This window comes from Camelus dromedarius, chromosome 2, assembly GCF_036321535.1.
Source record: "Camelus dromedarius isolate mCamDro1 chromosome 2, mCamDro1.pat, whole genome shotgun sequence".
NCBI classification, from domain to species: Eukaryota; Metazoa; Chordata; class Mammalia; order Artiodactyla; family Camelidae; genus Camelus; species Camelus dromedarius.
In genome coordinates this window covers 20,999,732-21,024,272 of record NC_087437.1, presented here as the reverse complement: position 1 = coordinate 21,024,272, position 24,541 = coordinate 20,999,732, and the positions used below count along the sequence as shown (strand labels likewise).

General features: G+C 34.9%; 1 protein-coding gene across 7 annotated transcripts in view; it reads right to left on the bottom strand.

Moving 5' to 3' along the window:
• Window positions 1-24,541, bottom strand: part of RASA2 (RAS p21 protein activator 2) — a 113,922-nt gene that overhangs the window by 50,882 nt on the left and 38,499 nt on the right. For all 7 annotated transcript variants that reach the window (XR_010383190.1, XR_010383194.1, XR_004134512.2 and 4 more), the window contains exons 4-5: window positions 23,104-23,198; window positions 13,456-13,532 (exon numbers count right to left, since the gene is read on the bottom strand). Coding sequence is in view for 4 of the 7 variants with exons in the window: in XM_064491663.1 (XP_064347733.1) it covers window positions 13,456-13,532; window positions 23,104-23,198 (172 nt within the window). In the remaining 3 variants the exon portion in view is untranslated. The remainder of the gene's footprint in view (window positions 1-13,455; window positions 13,533-23,103; window positions 23,199-24,541) is intronic.

Genomic DNA, 24,541 nt, shown 5'->3' with positions numbered 1-24,541 from the left:
AATATATTCAAAGGGTTATAGCTGTTTTCCACGTCTGCAATAGTATGCCTGTGTATCACCTAAGCCAAACATATGTATGTACGCACTTATTTACTTACGTGTATTTCCAAAATAGGACCAGACCACCACAGTCAGTACTAAGACTACCAAATAACGTTTAGCACACAAAGTACCCAACAAGGTACACTCTGTGGTTTAATTATACATTAAAACTGCTGTGGCTTCTAAAAAGGAAAAGAAAGCGGTATGAACCTTAAAGGAGAAACTACAAACCAAGTCAGATCTGTGGCATCGTATGCTCTGCTAGAGCATGAATGAGAAACAAGGAAACAACTGTGGTTTCCACTTAAAATCTGATTCATAAATAAAGGGCAAACCGCACACAATTCTGTATGTAGCCTTTTATTCTGACTCTCAGTAACAGCTCCTGCAACATTCTGCAGAAAATGCTTTAGACCATAAAAAAACAACATTATCTCATCCACTCCATGGGTAATAGTCATTGGTATTTACAGAGAATACAGAATCTAACTTAATGACCTGCTCCTCAAATTTTCTCACTAAATTACTGAGTTCATGAATCTAGGTTAGCATCTAAGTGCATTTCCTAATGCCTGAAAAAAACTCATGAGTGCTGGAGAAACGTATTCTTTGTTGAAAGATGTGGGCTACTGAGCAACATCCTAATTTCTCTCCACAACCCCACAGATCATATACGTGGGTGAAGTGCAAATGGTGCACTGACGAGTAAAGAAACAAATGATAATATGACTCATTTCTATTAAGTTGGGTATCAAAAATCAAAGTTAAAACATTTCTGAAACTAACCAAAGAAAGCACAGGCCAAGATGGTAATTCTGACTGTTAATGTCAGGCTTAGGTACAGTCAGATTTTCCCACTGTGCGTACTGTTTGAAATTTACACTTCTCAGGGTAAACCTCAAAATGATACCTGATTTTTACACAGTATTTGCAGTTTACTATTTATTTTCACAAAAATGCCATCTAATTCTCACAACTACCTTTGAGAAGAGCATCACCACAACATTTTAAAGAAGAAAGTAAAGCTCAGAAAGGTTATGTGAGAAAGTAACAAAACAAGACTAAAGAGGCAGCACAGCTTCTCAGAAGTGGGCCAAGACTCAACTCCCACTTTCTTAATCCTGTTTCTAAAGTCCGGGGTCCTCCAACATTCCCACTGTGCCTGAATATATTGTATTACTTTCCTTGTTAATACCAAATTTATCTCATGTAAGCACTAATAATGAGAAATCTTAATTACAGAAATTCACCATAATTTTATGAGGTACAAAAGCACTGAGAAAACTTCAGTTCAGTATACAAAGACCTCCAAAAGGATACCCATAAACAAACAAACAAACAAAGCCAAACCCCCCTCAAAAAAAATGCCCACAAGCCAAAAGTATGAATTTATAAAAATCATCAGAAGTACTCTTAATTTTTAAATGTTAAGTTTAAAAATTGAAACAAACTTAGTAATACTATTAAATCCAGATTGTTTTATTTGTTACATATATATATAAAATGTTTTCCAAATTACCTAGGATATAACTATTCTTCTAATTGGTAAGGCAAGCAATTTTACATCATAAACCATGGATGAGCCAGAAACAAATGTTAAAATAAACTTAGTACACTAAATTATCTTGTATTTTATTTATATATGACATATAAAGCATTTGATATGAACACATTTTCTAGAAATCACAAAGGAAAATAAATTTAGTCCAAGTTTCTTTATAATACAGAATGACCCATTCTTTTCCTTGGATTTTTTTGTTTGTTTTTAACTAAAAGACAAATATTAGCTTCTACATACAGGAGTACATAGTACAGGGAGTAACAGGGAATGGATTTACCCTGCCACCTCAAAGAACTTAAAAAAATGGGTAAAATCAGCAATGCAGGACAGTGATCTGTGAGTGGGGAACAAACAAGGTGAGCCCTCCAACTGTCCCAGCCCACTTTCAGATGGTCTCCCTGTGAAAAAACAGAGAGCTGTCAGCTGGGGAAGGCCAAAGTGATGAGAGTTCTCTGGGCAGAGTCCTGGAAGAAGGAAAGCTGCACAGAGAGAAAGAAGCCTCCGGAAAGCCACAAAAAATCCCCCTCTAGAGTCTTCAGCTGACTGCTGATAAGCATACACATGTGAGGAAACTATCTGAGGCTGGGGAAAGAACCATTAGAAAAGAGCGGAGAGTATAACGGGAAAGAATCTGAAAAGAAAAATAAATACATGTGTATGTTTAAAAAACAAAAAAGAGCAGAGGGATGGGCCACTTGGTAATTCATGGGTGCTGCTTCAACAGTGGGAAAATATCGGCCCTGGACTAAGGCTACTATTGCTCCAACTGACAAAGCTTAAAAGCAAACCACAAATGAACCAACTGCTTCCAAGTAACTTCACTGAGCCTTCAAATATACTCACAGGAATATAAAAATATCCAGCAACTACACAAAGTCTAGCATCCAAAAGAAAATAATCAGGAACATGAAGAATCAAGAAATATGACCCACGATGAAGAAGAAAAATGAATCAATAGTAATAGATCCAGAAATGACACGGGGGATAGAATACATAGACAAGGCCATTATGAAACAAGTACAACTGTATTTCATACATTCGGGAGAGACAAAGGACACTTTAAAAATTGAATATCTAGAGATGAAAAATACAAGGTCTGACATGAAAAACACACTGAGTGGGATTAAAAGATTAGATATGACAGAAGAAAAGATTAGCAAACATGAAGATAGAGTAATAGATACATAATAAATAGATATATAAATGGTCTAAACATGACAATTAAAAGCAGAGATTTTCAGATTGGACAAAACAAAAATTATATGCTGATTTTAAGAAACTCCTTTAAATGTAAGATAAAATTAGGTTAAAAGTAAAAGAGTGGAAAAATGTATACCATGCTAATACTAATTAAGAGAAAGATTCAATGAGTAACAACAACAAAATGTCCATTAGTAAGGGTCTAGTTGAATAAATTATAGTGAATCTATATGATCTAATTCTATGTAGTTGTCAAAAAGAATGAAGTAAATCTCTATTCTCTAATTACTCTGATATAGAGTGATCTTTAGGATATATTCTTACATGAAAAAAGAGGAAGTTACAGAACACTATATGTTGTGTAAGAATGGGGTAGGAAACATGAATTGTTTTATCTATGTGTGTAAATATTTTTTGCTTATATGTGCAAAAATACTGGAAAGAAAGACAAAAACTTTTAAATACAGGAGTAAAGAGGGTAAAGGACTGGAAATGGACTTGCCCAAATATACCTTACATAGTTCTGACTTTGGAAACATACATTTCAAAAGTAAAATCAAACTTAGGAAATAACCCTTTAAAATAACAGAGAAACTACATTAAAAAAAGAGAGAGAGAGAATTAGTTCAAAGGACGAGAGCGCAGTATTTGACTCTACATTCTTAGTATTATATATTCTTAAAACAAACAGAACAGTAAAATCTAAAACTTCAGTTAACCTAATTATCAGTGGTAATGTTGATATTACTATTTTGAATCTATTTTCTGTATCTTACAAGACAATGTAAATATAAGTAACTATGTTAATGTTGTTAAGTAATGATGTAATGTAAGGGATTAAGATTTTCAATGTAACAGGAAAGACAGAAGTATAAAGTCAAAGTTAGATTAAAAATCTTGTAATACTAAATTTAAATTAGAAACATAAAAAAAGAAGAAAATAAACCAGTCAGCCATCCATCCAGAGTGGCTATATTAATATCAAATAAAGCAGATTTCACAACAAAGAATATTACCAATATCAGAATGAAGCAGATTATTTTATAATAATGAGAAGAGTTTAACTTTTCTGTTTGCCTCTCAAAATTTCTTGACCTTTCACTTCTTACCCCACTGAAATCTAGTTGTTGCTACACTTACTCTATAGAAACTCTTCTCATTAAGGTCAAATGATATCCATATTTTTCAGGGCTCTTCTTGCCGGACTTCTTGGTTGCATGCAATATTCCTGATCAATCTCTCCTTGAAACCTTCTCTCTTGGTTTCCTTGACCTCACTCTCCTAATTTCCCTCATACGACTTACCTGTCTCCTTCATGTCTTCCTCACATGTTATTCTACCTCTACTGCTGGATTCACTCTCAGTCAACTCCTCTCTTTACACTACATAACCTCCCTCTAAGCCTACTTCTAGCTATCGTGTCGATTCTTATGGTCACAACTACCATCAGCCTTATTTTTCTATATGAGATCTCACCACAGAGCTCAAGATTTTTATATCCAAATGCTGGACGGAAATCCCTACCTGGATGCTCAAGAACAGCTAAAGCTCAACTCATTATCATCTCTTATTAAAGCAGTTCCTCCTCCCGTATTTCCTCTTTGTTGTATATACCACCACCACCCAAGTAACAATCTAGAAATCTAGGAGCTACTCTTAAATTCCTTCTTCTTCATCATGTTCTACATCTAATCAGTAAGTGTCAGTGATTCTACTCTTTAAACATGTCTTCACCAGTCCTCTTCTCATATCAGCAAATTATTGCTCTGACACAGAATCCATCACCTCTCACTTGGATCCCCCAACACCCTTCAAACTCACCTCCCAGCTTCTACACTAACTGCTGTCACAAATCTGATCTTTCTAAAATGCAAATCTGTCCATTCTCTATTGTCTAAAATCTTCCAGTAATTTCACAGGCTCATATAAGTTTTATATGTTCATATGGTACATAAGAGCTTCCAAGATCTAGCTCCAACCTCTTTCACCAATTTCTGACCAATCTTTGACTCAAGGTTCATATACTGCTTTTAATTACACACCAAAACACAGGCTGTTTCTTGCCTCCATATTTTGGCCTATATTATTCTTTCCTTTTGGGAAAAAAAAAAACCCTCACTATTTCTAGGCTAGCCATTTTCTATTCATCCTTTAAGAAGACAAATGCTACCTTTCTTCATTTACTTGTTTCAAAGATTTATTTATTCATCTTACTTATGCTTATTAAGTACCAGGTTCTGGGGCGATGAGGTGAATAAGACACAGTCCCTGCCCTCAAGAAGCTTATAGTCCACGTTAATAAGGAGATGATGAACAATAAAGAAACAATAATAATAATTACAAAGAGTGGTAAGTGTATGGAGGAAAAAGAATAGAGCACCCTGTTTTAGAGGAAATGATATTTAAGCTGAAACTTAAAAGATAAGAAGGAACCAGCTAGAAGAAGAATAGGCATAATGGGCATTCCAGGCAGAAGGAAAGGCAGATGTAAACATCGAAGCTGGGAGAGTAATGTCACGTTGAGGACCTGAGAGAAGGGCAGCAAGCACATGCACAAGAGGAAACATGTCACCAAATGAAATCAAAGAGAGACAGGCAGGGTCACTGGATCTTGTGGGCCAAGATAAGGAGGTTGGAGTTTATTCTAAATGCACTAAGTATCTGAGCAGAGGAATGACATGATCTAATTTATGTTTCAAAAGACTGCTCTGCGCTGCTTACAAAGAGAACGGATTGCAGATTGGAAGACCAGCTAAGAGATTATTGATATAGTCAAGGTAAGAAATGGTTGGTGGTTTGAAATAAGGAGACTTCAGCAGATATCATTAAAAATTAGAAAATTCAAAAAATACTTATATAGAATCAATAAGAAGTGGATCCAATGTGTAGGGAGAGAGAGAAGGAAAGATTTTCAATGACTCTCAGATTTCTGACTAAAGCAATTAGGTGGATGGTGGTACCACCTGCTAAGGCTATCAGGAGGAACTAGATAGATATAAGAATCAATATTTCAGTTTTAAGTATGTTAAATCTGCGATGCTGTGAGACATCATAGTGCATTTGCCAAAAAGGCAGGTGCACATGTGAGTTTGGAGATAGGAAAAAAAAAAAAGAAAATCAGGATTGGATGCATAAGAAGCAGACAATTTTTTAAACTTTTTATTATGAAATAATTTCTAACTTTTAAAAAGTTGTAAAAACAATATATAGAGTTTCTATATACCTATCACCTAATGTTAGCATTTTGTGTAACCAGGGTAGAATTATAGAAACAGGAAACTAACACTGATACAATGTTAGTTAACAATTATATAACAAATCTACAAACCTTACTTAAATGTCATCAATGTCCTTTTTCTGTCCATGATGCAATATAAGATCTCAACTTGTATTTAGTTGTCATGTCTTCTCAGGCTCCTCCATCATAAAACAGGTCCTTAGTTTTCCTTCTCTGCATCACAATCTTGCCAACTGGACAGTTATTTTGAAGAATATTTCTTAAATTGCATTTGTCTGATGCTTGCTCATGATTAGATTGAGGTTATGCATCTCAGTGTCCTCAATGCAACATACCAGGAGGTACTGAATGTCTCATTACCAGAGACATTAACTTTGATCATTCAGTTAAGGTGGTAACTACCATTTTATAGGGTTATTTGTTGAGACTATGGAAATATGCTGTTTGTCATTATGCTTATGCCCACTTATTGAGCATCTATAGATGATGTGACCCTGTACTAATTATTATTGTAGTGTTTGCTAATAGTTATTTTTCTATTTCCATCATTTATCCTACATTCATCACTTAGAATTCTACTATAAGGAAAAAGTCCTTTGTCCCCCCATGTATTTGTTATATCAGCATTGGCTCATGGATATTAGTTTTATTCTATAGCTTTTAATCCATCATTATCATTATTTATTTTGATGCTCAAATTGTCCCAGATTTGATTATTTGGAGCTCTTTCAAGCTGGCTTCAATGTCCTTTCCATATGCCCTCATTATTTTTTGAGCAATTCCTCACTTTCTGACTCCATAGAGACTCTGGGCTCACCTTATATTTTCCCTGTCCAAACCCAGAAAATAGGCACTGCTGAAAAAAAAAAAAAAAGGCTAGGTTCTTTTTACTGGAGCAACTCTTATATTATAGCCATAGCTATGTGTGGCTATTTAAATTTTAATTAAATAAAATTAGATAAAATTTAAAATTTAGTTCTTTAGTTACACTAACCACATTTCAAGTTTTCAATAGTCACACATGCGCCAGTGGCTACTGTATTGGACAGTTAAGACATGAAATATTTTCATCATCACAGAAAGATCTGGTGGACAGCGCTGACTGGAGAATGATATTTAGAAACCAAGATACGGATGCTAAATATATGCATGCTACTGGGATGACATTGCTTCCAGGCCTTCTCAGTGAACAGAGCTAGTGTGTATGTACACACACACACACACACACACACACACCCCTCCTATATCTATTAGACAATTTTACTTTAAGAAGTCTGCCTTCAAAGGAGAGTAAAGAATGGGGATGGTAGCTTAGGAAGGAGGCTGGAGATGAGGTCTGGGAAGGCATGTCTTTGAGAATGGGAGATCCTAGAACATGTTTACATGCTGATGAAAACAATCTAAGAGAGAGGGTAAAGCTGATGAAACAGAAGGAAAAACTGAAGGAGCAAAGTCCTTGAGTAGGGGAAATAGAATCCAGAGCTTAGTTGGAAAAAGTCACTCCCAACAAAAGAAGAGGTACTTCCTCTACTATAACATAAAGACAAAAAGATGGATGCCAAGACAGGTTTGCAGACTTGGATTCAGGAAAATGTAACCAATTTACAGTCTACAATGATGGAGAATCTCATAGGTGTATTAGAGAAGCACAGTGAAATGCCATGGTAGTTGTAAGTACCCATGTGAGGTTTGCAATCATGAATTTAAAGTAAAATCTGTCTTTCTGTGTGATTTTTCTCTAGCAATATTAAGGTGCAGACTGAACACAGAGGGAGAGGTTGAGGGATATATATCCCTATATAAATAAAAAAGGGATAAAGAGAAGAGCAGGGGAGGTTAGCGAACCTGTAAGAAAATGACTACAGTGACAGACCACGGAAAAAGACCCAAGGGAAGTTAAAATAGGAGCAGGTAAGAATGTGGTAAAGATCAGTGGATCAAGGTCTTCCTGAAGTTCAAGAAATATTGCAGTGGGGAGCTTCCAGGTCTAGAGGATAAGAGCAACTGCTGGGATATGAATCTTTTCACACAGTACTCCCCAAAAGTATGTGTTCAGCAAGGAGCACAAAGACGACGATATATGAAACTATGCCTTCAACACTGTTGAGAAACAGAATACCACAAACTTTCAAAATACTTCTAAAGTTGAGAAATCAGCAATAAATTCCACAAAGCTACTACTGGAGCTCTGTTGCTGTAAGCATGGACAGCGAAGGCTTATGTGGGAAAAAAAGGAAAGAATGCAGACCAGCATATGTCCACAAACAGACATGTTTGTGAACACTGACAGCAGTTTTCTTTGTAATAGCCTCGAACTAAAAATAAGTCAAATATTCATCAATTGGTGAATGGGTAAACAAATTCCATACAAAGGAAGGCCATTCATAAATAAAAAGAAATGAACTAGTTTCCTGTTCTAGGACAGGATGGAGTAGATACATACCTCCCTCTTCTTCCCATTAAGTATAGCTAAATACCCTGGATATTATACATAAAACAAACATAAGAAAACTGAAAGATGAAGAGAAAAAGGCAAGCCAACTAGAGATTGTGGGACCCAAAGAAAGATGCAGCAGTGAATTTTCTGGGCTTTCTTATGCTTTATATAGCCCAGACTGAGTGCTAGAGAAGGCACCAAACCAGAGACACCAATGGGCATAGAGAAAAGATGCCCTAAGAAAAGCTAGCTTTCTCTAGCTAAAGGACCAGGAACTGGGCCGCTTGCAAGATGGAAACCATTTTAAGACAATAATCACCTACTCCAATCAAACAGCATGAAAAACACTGTGGCTCCACCCTCACCCCCATCAACAAAGGCCAAAGGTTGAGGGGAGAGCCTAGACTTCTACTTTTGACAGGTTGTAACGAGCCCCTTCCTTCCACGGTGTCAGTAGGGAGCACATCGGGAGCCTGGACGTTCACGGCCGCTGAGGAACGATGAGGCACGCCTCTCCCTCCACGCTAGGGTGGTGTCAGAGAAGGCTGAGTGGGAAGGCAAGACTTTCCCACTTTCCAGGGTAACTAACTCCCCACAACCAGGGTGTCAGTGGAGGACACAAGGAGCAATAATGAGGTACTCCTCTCCATCCCAGCCAGAGTGGAAACAGGAAGGAACTGGGGACAGCCTGAACTACCACCCTCACTCAGTAGTAACAAGGAACTCCTCTCACTCTTCCCTCGAAGTATCACTAGTGGTTGAGTCAGGGACCTGGACTTCTACCTATAGACTGACAGTAATAAAAAAGGTCTCCTCTTCCCTCACCAGCAGTGTCAGAGGAGTCTGGCTAAAACAGAAGATTTAAAGATGATCCAAAGTCTCATAACATAATATCCAAAATGTCCAGGACAGACCTGAAAACCATTCACCATACAAAAAAACCAATTTCCAACTTAGATGAGAAAAGACAATCAGTATGTGACAACACTGAGATAGGATGGATGTTGGGCTTACCTGACAAAAATGTGAAAGCAGCCCATCATAAAAATGACTCAATGAGCAATTATGAACATGTTTGAAATAAATGCAAAAATAAACAGTTTCAGCAAAAAAATAGTAAGTTTCACTAAAGAAATACAGACATAAGTAAGAACCAATGGAAATTTTATAACTTAAAACTACAATAACCAACAAAAAAATAATTCACTAGATGAGCTCAACAGTAGAATGGAGAGGACATAGGAAAGAATCAGTGATCTTAAAGACAGAACAATAGAAACAACCCAATATAAACAACAGAACAGCATATTCCAACAATATGCTGGGGGTAAAAAGGGGGAGGCACAGAGCCTCAGGTACCTGTGGGAAAATAACAGATCTAACACTCATGCCATTGGAGTCACAAAAGGAGAGGAGAGAAGGCCAGCTGGGCTGATAAAGTATATCAAGAAAATAATGGCTGGAAATTTTCGTAATTTGGCAAAAGATATAAGAATATAGATTCAAGAAGCTGAGGCAACATTGAACAGGATAAACCCAAACAAATCTGTAGTCGAACTAAAACACTTAGAAAGCTAAAGACAATGAAAACAATCTTGAAAGCAGCTAGAGAGAAATATAGGAATACCTGCATAGGAAAAACACTTTGAATGACAGTTGCTTTCTTGTGGAGGCCAGAAGGAAATGGTCGATTTTTTCATGTGCTGAAAAAAAAGAACTGTCAACCAAGAATTCCATATTCAGTGAAAATAACCTTCAGGAATGAAGAAAAATATCAAGACATTCTCAGATGAAGGAAAACTAAGAGAATTTATCACCAGTAAACCTACTTTCAAAAATATTCTCTAAATATAAAGAGAGTGATAAAAGAATCTTGAAATGACAGAAGGAAAGAATATGGAGAACAAAAATATAAGTAAATACAATACAAAATACTTAAAATTCCCTTCTTTTTTTCTTTTCTAAATTGTGTTAGATGGCTGAAGGAAACACTGTAACACTATGTGAGTGGTTCTCACTGTATATACAGGACATACTTAAAACAATTATATTACAAATGGTGGAGGGTAAAAGGATTAAAAGAAGGTAAGATTTCTACACTTTATTCTAAGTGGTATAACATCAACATCAGTAGATTACTTACTATAAATGTACAATGTAATACCTAAAGCAATCACTAAAAAAAACTATACAAAGACATACACCATAGATTAAAAAAATACTACAGATAAATCAAAATGGAATTCTAAAAAATCTTCAATTAACTCATAGGAAAAAGAAACAGAGGGGACAGATATAGAGAAGAGAATAGAGGGGACAGAAAACACCGAAAAAAAAAAAAGGGCAGATTTAAGCCTAACATATCAATAATTATATTAAAAATAAATGGTATAAATTCACCAAATAAAAGAACCTGCCAAAGTGGATCTAAAAAAGTGACCCAACTATATTCTATCTAGAAGAAGCTGCACACAATAATTAGATGGATCTGATTTTTAAAAAGCCAATCTCGAAAGGTTATGTACTATAAGATTCCATTTACATAACATTCTTGAAATGACAAAATGGTAGATACAGAGAAAGATTAGAGTTGCCAAAGATTAGTGATGGTGGTGGCGAAAGACGTAGGTGTGACTATAAAGGGGTAGCAGAAGGGAGATCTCTATGGTGATAGAACAGTTATGTATCTTGACTGTGGTGGTGGTTACACAAACTTACACAAGTGATAAAAATGATACTTTGTACACTGTACAATGTCAATTTTCTGGTTTTTATATTGTATTATAGTTACACAAGATGGGACCATTGAGGGAAACTAAGTAGAGGGTACACAGGACCTCTCTGCACTTTGCAGTTTCCTGTAAATCTCTGATTGTCTCAGAAATTAAAAAAAAAAAAAAAATACCAGAGTTCAAATCTAGGTTCTACTTTCCTTGTATGAACTTGGGCTTATTTAACCGATTTGTGCATCATTTAGTCATCTGTAAATGAGGACAACAGTTATCTACAAAATTATGGTAAGAAACAAACAAAATAATACCTAAAAAAGGATGAACAACTGCTATACAATGTGGATTGGTCTCAAAAGCATTATGCTAAGTGGAAGACACAAAAGACTATATATTATATGAATCTGTTCATATGACATTTTGGAAAAGGATAAAACTATAGGGACAGAAATCAGTTCATGGCTGCCTAGAGCTAAGAATAGGGAGAGGGGACTGACTGAGTGATCCCTTTTCGTATAGCTTTGACTTCTGAAGTCATGCTGATATTCTGCATATTCAAAAAATAAAAGTAAACCAACAAGGACAGGAGAAAATAACAATAAACTAAATGCAAACAAACCAAATCAATCCACCTAACTGTATTTCATAATACAACATAATGAAACTGAGCAGAGGATAGAGCAGAAGAAGGCAGACCAATCCAAATACTTTCATTATATGCTCTCAGTCGAGGGGGAAAAAAACTGCAAACAAATCTTAAATTGTTTTTAGTAGGTAAATCCAAACTGAGGAAGATTCAAAAATAACTGGCCTATATTCTTCAAAAATCTCAATACCATAAAAGACAAAGAAAAAGCTAACAACTATTACAGGTTAAGGCGATTAAAGAGACATGACAACTAAACATAATACATGGGGGCGGAGGGTGTAGCTCAAGCGGTAGAGCACATGCTTGGCATGCCCAAGGTTCTGGGTTCAATCTCCGGCATCTCCTCTAAAAATAATTACATAAACTTAATTACCTCCCCCTGCCAAACAAACAAACAAACAAAAAAATAACACATTATCTTGGACTATATCCTTTCTTGGAGAAAAAAAGAATGTCTTCAAGGACATTACTGGGACAGTTGACAAAAGTGAAATATAGTAACTGTACATTAAAGTATTGAAATATTAAAACTATAGATTATACTTTTATTGTAACAATGTTAAGTTTCCTGAATTTGATAATTGTACTAGAGTATATTTAAGTATTGTGTTCAAGAGACTATCCTTATTCTTAGGAAGTACACACTGATATATTAAGGGTCATGATACGTGTAACTTTCTTTAAAAGAGTTCAGAAAAGGTTAAGTAAGTAATATTAAACATAGTATTTTGTGTGTGTGTGTGTGTGTGTGCATAAGCACATAAGTATAAATATATACATTTATGAGAGAGATACCTCAAAGGAGCCGGGGTATTCATAATTAGGAGAATAAATTATAGTCTGGAGCAGCAACCGGAGAGTAATAATGAGGCTAGTCCTTAGTATACTGACTCCTACTCTAAGGTATATGGCTATGGTAGAATACACAGCCTCAGACTTAGAAGGCAGAAGAGGAAACTGTACTTCAGGGGATGTCCAGATATCAGTTAAGAAAAAGATAGAGAAAACATTCAGAAGTCAAGGATGTCCCAGTAGTTTGCTGATAACACAGAGGAAGGGTTTGGGTGGGAGGGAAAAGGCAGGGGATTGGGCTGGATCAGATTTCCCAAACAGTTAGAAGATTAGAATCTGGGTGATAAAAAACGAGAGCAAAAGAGGCAAAAGGGAATTCACAGTAGGTGAGAACCAATACTGGTAATCTCAAGGTGCACATTTAGTTTTAGCCCCAAGGTCCCTAATGCTGCTGTATCTGTTGTATGCATCAGTTTCTGGAGGCTCTCTACTAGGACTCCTTTCCAACTCCTTCCTGCCAGGTAGTTACACATGTTTGTGTGTGATCCTATAACAACACCCTACATCTATCATTTAACCCACATTAAATAAATATTGGTTGAATGAATTAATGACTCATCATATATAACCTGAGTAGACTAGATGCGAGAAAATAGATGGGAAATCAATTTAACAAAGGAATGGCATAGCAGAGTTCATTTCTGAAAAAAGTTTCTGAAGTATTTAAAATAGGAGTTGGCTTAACATTCAAAGACTACAAAATGGAGCATTATTTCTAGCTGATTTTGGTAAAAGAAATATGCTTACTGTACAACAAGCTGCTGGCACACAGTTCCATTTTCTGTTATCAGTTCATTCAGTTTTAATTCAAGGTGAACTTTACCCTATAATGACAAAAAAAATTTATAAACTGAGAAGTCTATTTTATTGACAAAGTATTAATGAAAGGTATGCACTTTTTCAAATGGTAGCCATAATGTTCAGTTATCCACTAACTAAATATTAGTGATCCGTACGTAGCACATGCTTTTCCCACACTGAGTACTTGTTAAACAACTAATAATCAACAATGTAGACCAAAATCTGAAAGATAAGCAAATGTTCACATCAAACACAGATTCAAATCTAAGAATTTTATGCCCACTTCAACAAATATTTATCTCAATTATCATGGATTGAAAAGAAAGATAATAGTTATGTCTTAGGAAATTGTGAATTTAGCAAATTACAAGATGTAGACTATTTTTTCCAGAAAATATAAATCATCTATGAGTATACAGGTAGTATCGGTAAAAGACAGAGAAATCATACAATTCTAAAACAAGAAAACTAAAACTAAGTCAAAGCTAATAAGATTCAATTTGTCAACACTTACTTGTCTCAAATAATAAAGACTGATGGACGATCTACTATATTTTAGGAGGCACTGTGGGAGTGCATAGGAATCCACAGATATCTAAGACACACTCACTGCTTATAAGAACTCAATCCAGTTGAGGAAATAATAAATAAAAGGTAATATATGGCTAAGAGCACTGATGAAAAAAATGGGACACAGAAAATGAAAATAAAGGAGTATATTTTCTTAAATAGCTTTAACGAATGGATTTTTAAAACATTCAGTAGTATAAGTTTAAAGCAAATAAATTATCAACTTCCCAAGAAACAAAGGCTTGGGAACAATATAATCTAGAGCTTGATATTTCTACACTGACACTGGTGATGAGCAATTCTGAACTGGCTAAGAATCAGTGCTAGATTACCTCCACCCAGTTGACAAGACAAATTCCCACACTACCAACTGGAGATTTCAGGGGTGTGAAATCTAGGGACTAATGACACAAGTAATTCCATCAGAGGTAGGAAAGTTCATTATACAATCATTGTTACTCTTTGGAACAACCCCTTTCAGACAGTCACAGAAATACAACCTGAATCAGCCTATTTTTAACGGGGATATTTTATACAAGAGTCATTCTGAGGTCCACTAACTACAAAGCTCAGGGTTAGACAGACGTGCAATAAATACTACTGGATCGCAACACGAAAGTCTGCATGAGAAAAGCTAAGCTCCAAAACACAAAGAAGGCATCACTGGTGGTAAAATTAGCAGCTAGGTGGAATTGGAACTAGATCGAGCAAATCTCCCATTAAAAATCTAGGCACAAATATTTATAAAATCATATACAATTTATAAAGTAAGTCTTTCATTAGTCCTGCATTTAATATTTACAATCCCTTACTATTCAAGAGTGACTCTGAGAAGGTCCATAATATGTAGTTATTTAAAATATTACTCAACTAGAATCCTGAATCATACTTGCTGTCACACGAGCATGTGTGTCATGTGACTAGTGAGTGAGTCAAGACAACTGCACCAACATTTGCATCTCAAAACAGCTTTACTTTCAACATACGTGTATTTTATGGTAGAAACTGTGTACTACCGAGGTGCTCCCAGCTATTTCTCAGGAAATGTCTAGGATCTACTCTATTTTTAAAATAACAAAAACTGTTTAATAGGGCAGAAAAAGTATAATAACTTTATTCACAACTAAAAATCATAGCACTGCCTCAAGTCAAGCTTAGAAATAAAAAGACATTTAATGGGGTTCCACCAGGAATCATTATCACAGAGTCAGAGCCTACCTAATATGTTCATTACTCCCACTGGCTGTTAAACAGAACATTCCTTTGGTATTAGTCAAAAATAGCATAATTATGTATTAACCTGGTCAAGAAAAGAGTGGGGACAGAACAAGCAAACACAAGACACACACTATTAGGGTGGAACATTAAAATTAAAAAGCATTATGAGTTAAATTAAGGAAATTATTATTTATAAACAGTAAAACACTATCTCATTATATACTTTAATATGGAAATATGTACATGATACTCAATAAAAGAAAAGAATAGGGTGTACAATACAATGTTAATCTGTAAAAACAAAACATGATATACATATGTGTGTGTGTGTATATATATATATATATTTCTATGTAAAATTACTACAAGGCCATCTACCAAAACACTGATAGAAGTTACCTTTGGTTGGTAGGATTTCAGATTTTGTCTTTCTGTTCATCTAGATTTTTAAAGGTTCTACTACCAATGTGTTTTACTTTCTAGTAAAGAAAAATGAACAAAAAGTTTTGAAAATTATTTGAAGCCACTTTTCAGTGTTAGAAATACAAATTTGAAAATATTTTAGAAAAAGTATTTAGTATTCCTTATACATTCACACAAAAGTTCAGTCTTACTTACATCTGTCACCATTTTATTAATTTGGATTACAGCAAAACAAGTTTTTTTTTGGGGGGTGGTGGTGAGGAGGCGAGCACTTGAGTTCAGCAAAACAATTCCCAGTTTCCCTTGAAGCCAGGGATAGCGGCTAAGGATAGCCGTAAGATATAGTTCTGGCCAATGAGATGTAAACAGAAGTTGCTGGTGGAACATCCAAAGAAGCCTGTTGAAAGGAACTCCCTAACTTCAGCAGCAGCCTGAGAGGCTGAGAAGTATACTCAAAGCTTTCCACAATCTCATGCTGGGCATGATTAAAGTGGGAGTCTGGGTCCTACCAAGATAGAGTAGCTCTGGTAATACCTAGGCTTTCTATTGGAACTTTCGAAGGACTGAAGACTATGTGAGAATAGTAAGGATGAATAACATAGACCAGCCTTTACAAAGACTGAACCCAAGCCTGGAATCAGCCAAATTCCTCACTGGCTTAAGGTGATCTGCCTCCAGCCTAACCACATGCCAAACACAAAAGTAAATCTTTACTGGAGGAAGAAAACAATATCATCCAGAACTTCAAATTATCTCTAAAATATTTCATATTTCAATGCCCAGCATTCCACCAAAAATTACGGAGCATGCCGTAACACCAAATCCCCTTCCCCTCCAGGAGAAACTGACAAAGAGCAGCAGATTTCTAGGAGACACAGATGTTGAAGTTAACTGACAACTGACAGAGGTTTTTTTTTGTTTTTTGTTTTTTTGAGACAGAAAACAAAATTAAAAACCCAGCCAATCCTTGGAAACTATAAAATATGTCAAATAAAAAATTCAGAATTAAAGGAGGGAGGGTATAGCTCAAGTGGTAGTTTATGCTTAGCAAGCACAAGGTCCTGAGTTCAATCCCAAGTACCTCCTCTAAAAATAAATAAATCTAACTACTTCCTCCCCTCAAAATAAAAATAAATAAATAAATAAAATTAAAAAGAAAGGAGTTTAAAAAATTTAGAATTGAGCAATAAAATAACCAAAATGAGTGTGTATTTAACAGCCGATTAGCTACAGCTGAAAAGAGAACTGGTGAAATAGGAGACAGATTAGTCAGAGAGGGAAAGAGCGTAAGAGACACATGAGACATAGTAAAATGGTCTATTATTCATGTAACTGAAGTTCTAGAAGAGAGGAGAAAGAAAGACCAGGGGAAAAAGATGAGGAGATAATTGCCTGGAATTTTCCTAAACTGAAAAAAGACATCAAGGCATAGCAGTCAAGAGCCCCTAGGAACACCCAACTATGACAAATACAAAGAAAGCCACAAGTAGGCACAGCATAGTAAAACTGAAAACAGAAGATAAAGAGAAAATCTTAAAGGCAACTAGAGAAAAACAGACATTACTTGCCAAGAAGTAACTGTTAAGACACTGACAAGGAACTATATTTGGCGATAAACATGCAAGGTGATTTGGTCCACAACTGCTTTCTTATTTTCCAACCTCCTAAGGTAGGTTCAGGGACAAAACAGTGTACCTATTTTATATATGTCAGAAAAATAATGGAAAATCAAATATCGGACATTATATTCTATAATTTAAAAATAAACCAAATTCTTGGAAGGTATTATTCTCTCTCTATTTCATATCATTAATGATATTAGGTTAACATATACAATTATATCACATTAATTTGTATTAGGCAGCATATTTAGGAACTTATATTTCTCTGGTACTGTCTGAAGGTTTATGTGCTAACTTGATTTCGGTTACTTTTATGAAAATTTCACATAGAAAAGGCTGTAATTATTTTAACTTTATATTGTGTATATTCTTGGTACCATAAAGAAGGTATCATGTGAACTGATGCATAAAATTTGAGAAATTCAGATGAACATAGGTATCTGGGCAAAACACAATGCACACACTTAAAAACCTCATGAGTCTAGATGACACAAATGAACTTACTTACAAAACAGAAACAGACTCACAGACATAGAAAACAAACTTACAGTTATTGAAGGGGAAAGGGAAGGGAGGGATGGATAAATTAGGAGTCTGGGATTAGCACATACAAACTTCTGCATACAAAATAGATAAACAACAAGGTCCTACTGTATAGCACAGGGAACTCTATTCAATACTTGTAATAACATAATGAAAAAGAATATGAAAAAGAATATATACATATAACTGAATCACTATGCTGTACACCAGAATCAAATACAACATTGTAAATTAACTATACTTCAGTTAAAAAAAAACACCCCATGAGTCTAAACATCTTTTCACTTTTTAATCACAAAACATTAAATTTTAACAACCATCCCACATAAAAGATCTCAGTATATTTCAACTGGTAAAATTTTTTCTTCACATGAAGCACATTTCCAGATTTCTAACAGATGTTTTTATATATAGTAATTAACTCTGCGAATCATTTTGGACAGAACTGCCTAACAGTTGGAAAAATAAAAGTTTTACTTAATATCTGTTTATGGATGGATTTGTTTTCTCTTTAAAGAAGTACTTATTATGATCTAGAATGACGCATTCCTTTATTATTTCATGTTTACAGATTTACAAATGAAGTTTTTTAAAATAAATCTGTAACAGTGAATTATACCTTTATACTCATTATGTCTTAATTGGGCATGTAAAAAAAAAACCTGATACATGCATTATTAGCTATCATCACTGCATTTTTAAATGCTTGTTTTAAATAAGTAGGACAGAGGCCATATTACCACCCCCCCAAATAAAATTCAATGAAACCATCAACAACTTATGGCATGATCCAGAAATTCAAGATAAGCTTGTTGATAAAGACTTATTGACTAAGTAATTACATCAAAAGGATGTGACTGAGTGCATCTGGATTTACTGCTTGTACAAGTTGTGTGAGATAAACACCCTTAATTAATGAGAGCAACAATTTCTCCATATGAGAGATTAAGTTTAATCGTTTTATGTAAAGGCATGCTCTTTAACATAGGACCTAAAAAAGAAAAATAAAGAAAGGAAATATATTTAAAGTTCGTTGATAGTTCCAGGACCAAATAGCTAAAAGCATGGCTGCAGATCACTTAAGGCAAAAGAGGATTTATAGGAAGGGGCACCAACACAACCCATATTAACTTCATTTACATGGAAAATAACATGGAGAAAGGACACTAAGTGAAGCAGGATGATAACTAGGATCAGAAACTAAGGAAGTTCTTTAAAAAGGAGGGAGTGGTCAACAGTATCAAAAGCTGCTGGAAGATCATTTAAGAGGAGGACAAAAAAAGGTCCTCTAGACTTAGTAACAGTGCCATGGGTAACATTAGTGAGAGCCATCTGTGTCCTTCCTCCAACCCACTGTGGGGTCTGAAGGCAGATTACAGTGGGTTGAGAAAAGAATAGTTCAAACCACAGGGAAACACTGCAAAACAAAAAAAGAAAAGAAAGTGTAGAAAAATGCACTCACAAATATTAATATTGTCTTGAATGTTTGAAAAGAAAACTGAAAATGATTAACATTAACAGCAATAATAAAGGATCTGAGAAACAATTCAAGGTAAGTAGTTAGTGTTCTTAGCAGTTTTTGAGCTGTTTTGGTATAAAACCCATCTTACTACTGTGGGATCTTTTCATTTGAGGGTTAAATTAAGTTTCCACACGTTTCTTCCCTAAGAACTCCAGAGCTGAAGGGAATTCTATACATTGAAGTTCTCATGTAACAGTTGAAGATTCTCAGACAACAATAGTTTAACAACTCTTCTGGGTACAAACGCCAAATAGAACTAGGAAATCAAACATTTTCCCCTCTGAAGTAGAGGTATCAGTCATTTCCTCTACCTAAACCCCTTGGTGTTAGGGGACATGCCTATACAAAGCCCCAAAACCTTACTCCTCAATCATAACAAATTACATTGCACTGGGCATCTGACTCAAGTTTGGCCAAATCTCTCTAAATTGTGGCAGAGAACTGAGTCAGATCTTAAGAGAGGGAGGAAGCTGTGTGGTCAAGTAGACTCAAAGATTGATGTGGCATTTTTTAGCTCTCAACAACAGACTAGAGCAGATTTACAAAGAGAAGCAGAAGGGAGAGACATGCAGTCTCATCAGACATACAAAAAGAATATAGTGGAATCTCATCATTGATGCTTTTTCTTTCCCTTTCACTTTGCAAAGTGAATAGTTATTAAAATTAGATGGGAAACTAGAGAGAAACATTAACTATTCACTTCACAAAAGAAGAGGGAAAGGGAAAAAACACAAAACAGTGAGCTCATACACTCAATGAGCACATGAGTAGGGAGAAATGAATCGGTGGGTGTCAGTTCCCTTGTGCCGTCTGCACTATCTACTGCTGCACTGAGTGAAAGTCTATACTTTAAATATACAATATATACTTTTCACTCACCATGGTGCCAGATGCACGCCAACTATTTTGTGCAGTGGTTAACCAAAAGCAAACCAACCATCCAATATTTTAGTGTACTTTATGAAAAATCAGAGTCCTTTCAAAAATAATTTTGACTGTGTGAACTGTATCTAGTCTGTTATAATAGGAACCTGACCTTCAGTTAAGATGCAAACCCTCCATAAATGCATGACCACTTTCCAGCTCTCACTGGCCTTATTGAAGTTCCTGTAATTATACTCCAAGAAGTTCCCTCGGAACTTTCTAATGTCCTTCCCTTTTTCTGTGAGCTAATTTGGTTATGCTTCTGTGCCTTATACTCAGGTGTTTCCTAAGTGATTCTTCTAATCACTATGTTGAAGCCTTTTTTTATGACCAACAGTACAAAACAGTAAAAGGCAGTAAGCACCGTGGTTAGGAGTTTCAGAATCAGACAAGCTCTCTAATGGAATCACGGCTCCACCAAATAGTTTTACGACCCTGCAGGTGTCATTTAACCTCTACGAATCCATTTTCTGCATCTGTAAAATGGAGGTAATGCTACCTACACCTCATAACACTATTCTGAAGGTTAAGTGAGATAAGTATATTAAGTATTTAGTACTGTGCATGTTATATACTGTTACACTTACTAATAGTAATTATTAAATTTCTGCTGAACTCAATCTGTCTCATAGCTTTCTTCTATAGCTCCATCAATTGCTCATATTTCCATACTTGTGTAAAATTTTATAAAATTTATGCAAGTGAACAAATTTATTAACAACAGGATTTGGATGAACCATGGGCTGCTTTTCTATCTTTTTCAGATTCAAATTTTATTAATACAAAACTAATTTAGTATTCTTAATCAGTTTAGGGGCCAAACAACAATATTCTCAATGGTACGTAAAAGTGTTATGTACTCTTCTTCCTAAAATTTATTTTAAATAGTGACTAGATTTACAAATTAAGGATCATTTAAGACAAAAGAGCTGTAGAGAGAAGGATATATATAGTTCAAGTGGTAGAGTGCATGCTTAGCATGCACATGGTCCAGGTTCAAACCCCAGTACCTCCTCTAAAAGTAAGTAAATAAATAAACTTAATTACCTCCCCTCCAAAAGAAAAAAAAAAAACTTCAAAAAAAAAGGACAAAAGAGCTGTAAAGGTTAGTTACTCATGGTCATGAAAATAACTCGTAGCAAATAAAAAATGTCATTGTACCTAACAGTAAAATGCTATTTATAGATTTTCATATCTCAGACATGACTTTTATGCATACTATCAAAAAGCCTGTTACTCATGACTGATCTCTAATACCATTTCCAGTAACTATATAATGACTATTCTATAGCAATTTCTACCTTCAGAGAGCTGAGTCCCTTAAATCCTTTAGCAGATGACATTGGCCGTAAGAAAAAGAATGGACCCTGATAAACTGTATCTTGAAATGATCCTCATTTCATTTCAGGCCAAATTCTGAAAGCCTTTCCTTATCTTGCTTTTTTGTTCAAACTATTAAAAAAGAAAAACTAGCACTTAAAAACTTTCATGTCAGCCTTTTGGTAAAGGCATATGAGGGAAATGGGCACCTGACTGAATGGTGGTAAACAGATGTTTTACATCTGTATGTATTAACAGCTTTCAAAATACTCTTGAAGATATTTCACTTCATTCTCACAACCATGTAAGTCAGCATGGCAACTTTCATTCCCATTTCACAGAAATAAAACTCAAGGGCAGTAAGATAACCACTTAGGAAAATTAGGACCTAAATTTTCTGACTTCTAGTTTAACATCCTTTCCACTTCATCACATTGCCTCTCACCTGGATCGTTAACCATACAGGATTAACTGGGACAGGAATACAGTTATCACCAAGTGGAAAGAAAAGAATACTAAAATGGAGTAGAGTGGAAAAAAGGGGAAAGTTTCAATTATATGTTGTACTTAAGAAGGGATCTTAGCAAACAAATATTTAATTTTTTTTGACAACTTAATCAAAGAGAATGCTTGAAAGGTTATGAGGAAATAGAGACACAGGCCCTTTATTTGCAAATATCTGTGGGTGTGCGTGCAGGACTTTTTTCTTGTCTTAAACTTCTGTTTGAGTCACAGTGGCAAATTATAACTTCCTTTAGAGAGGAAGAATCTGCTTGCAGTGATGCCCTCGGGAAATGGTTTCACAATCCTTACCATGTTTTATAAATAAATAGGGTTACAAAAAAAGGATTCCTTTTAGATAGAAATAACAATTTCTAAGAGCAATTCAGATTTTTCAGAAAGAAAATAAAAAGTTAAACTACATGGTTAAACATACATCTTCACTCACACATAGAATCTTTCAGACCTCTTATTTTGGCAAGAGGAAAAAAGAGCTTTAAAAAGAGTAATGATATATCCTTTCAAATAAAAAAGAGAGGCGAACACCAGGAAGGGTGAGTATGGGAATGAAGGCTCTGCACGGATATCTAAGGATTCTCCTCAAAGTCCCGAGTTATTAATAAAATACATCTTTTCCCTTAAAACTTTTTCCCTAAGAAAATTGTTAATTTGCTACTGTGACTCAAACAAAACTAAAGCACACCAAAAAAAGTGTCCTCTTTAGATAAGCCCCCAAACACACACATGTGCACATACACATGCATTCTTCTTGATTCCATGTGGCAAGGCATTTCCTTCCCGCTATGTTACCCAGAGGTCTATAATACTGAGTGCCAGAATTTAAAATAAGCTATGATAAGCTCTCTCTATATATGAATTAGTATAATTAGTTCATTTTTTACTCATTCTAAGTGTGACAATCTCTTCTACCACTTAAGCCTTAATATTTACCTGGACCTCTGAATTGGAATCAACAGGCTGTAGTGAAAACCAAGTTTCTTTGCCACTATGGTTACACAAGTCTTCTTTTTTGATGGCTACTTTTCCTATAAAAAAATAAGTAAAACAATATGAGGAAACATATTTTGTATAATCATTAGCACTGTTACATATTATATTTGTAGAAAACATTTTAAAATAATTTACATCTGCTGATGTTTAAAAATCCATTTTTATAAAGCATTTTTCTACATTCTAAAGAATAAAAAAGTGCCTCACTTTCTTATAACCCCTTAACAGGTCCTTCTCTGGGTCATTTTGAATCAGGGGATTAGACCAAAACTCAATTGTATTTATATGCAACTGCATTTTTTAGTACTTACTCAGATTCATGTTTTCACCCAGAGTACATTCAGTGTAAGAAGCAATGCACCACCATAGTGCAAATTAATCCCCAACTTCTTTAACACTATGAATAAAGCATATGTTTGGTCTGAGCAGATATATCTGCATTTAATAAGAGTGTATAAGCTCCCCGAAGAGAAAAGTAAATCAACATCATACGTCACTAATAATATTGAAAACTGACTTGAGACTTATGAGATTAAAATAATTTTATTAAAAATTTCCTTTTATCTAAACATTGTAAACACTGCTTACATTGCTACAATGCATACCACAAAAAAAAAAAAAATCAAAGCACTTCCCCAAAGAGTTTCTATTTCTCAGAGAAGGATACAGTACAATGAACAAAGCAGTACGAGAGGAAGAAACAGAAATGTTCTTATTATAATGAAGTATTTGCCATGTTGGTACAAAGCATTTCCTTCCTCAATTCAAGTTTTAAGAAGCAGACAGAGTTTTGCATATGACCGACAATTTATTACAAGATTCAACACAAAAGCTTCAACAAAGGATAAATGCTAAAGTAAAAAATCAGTTCACTTTCTTTTATCAAGTAAGAATTTTCATTTTAAGTGCCGTAATCATACCTCATACCTTTTCACTTATGACCTATCTTGGTCTTTTAGTTCAACACTGAAAAACGTTTAGGAAACAGTAAAAAAACAAAAACTTTCTGTCAAAATACATCAATTTTTGTGTATCAAGCAGAGAGAAAAGGCATAACAGGAAAACAGAGAGAAAATCTGTCTTTAAAATTTTATTCTGGAATTAGTGGTAATGGTTGCACAACTTCGAATGTACTAAAACCCACTGTACTATACACTTTAAAAAGGTAAGTTTTATGGTATGTGAATTACACAACAATAAAGTTGTTAAAATTTAATTATATTAAAATTTTTGATAAGCTTATCTTCCTACTTAGGACTTGGAATGCAAACTACAAAAACTACCTATATGTGTAATTTAAAATCAGGCAAGGAGAGGAAACACAAAAGAAATGAAGGAACTATGGACACAGAAACCATCTTGTCGGTCTCTAAATAAA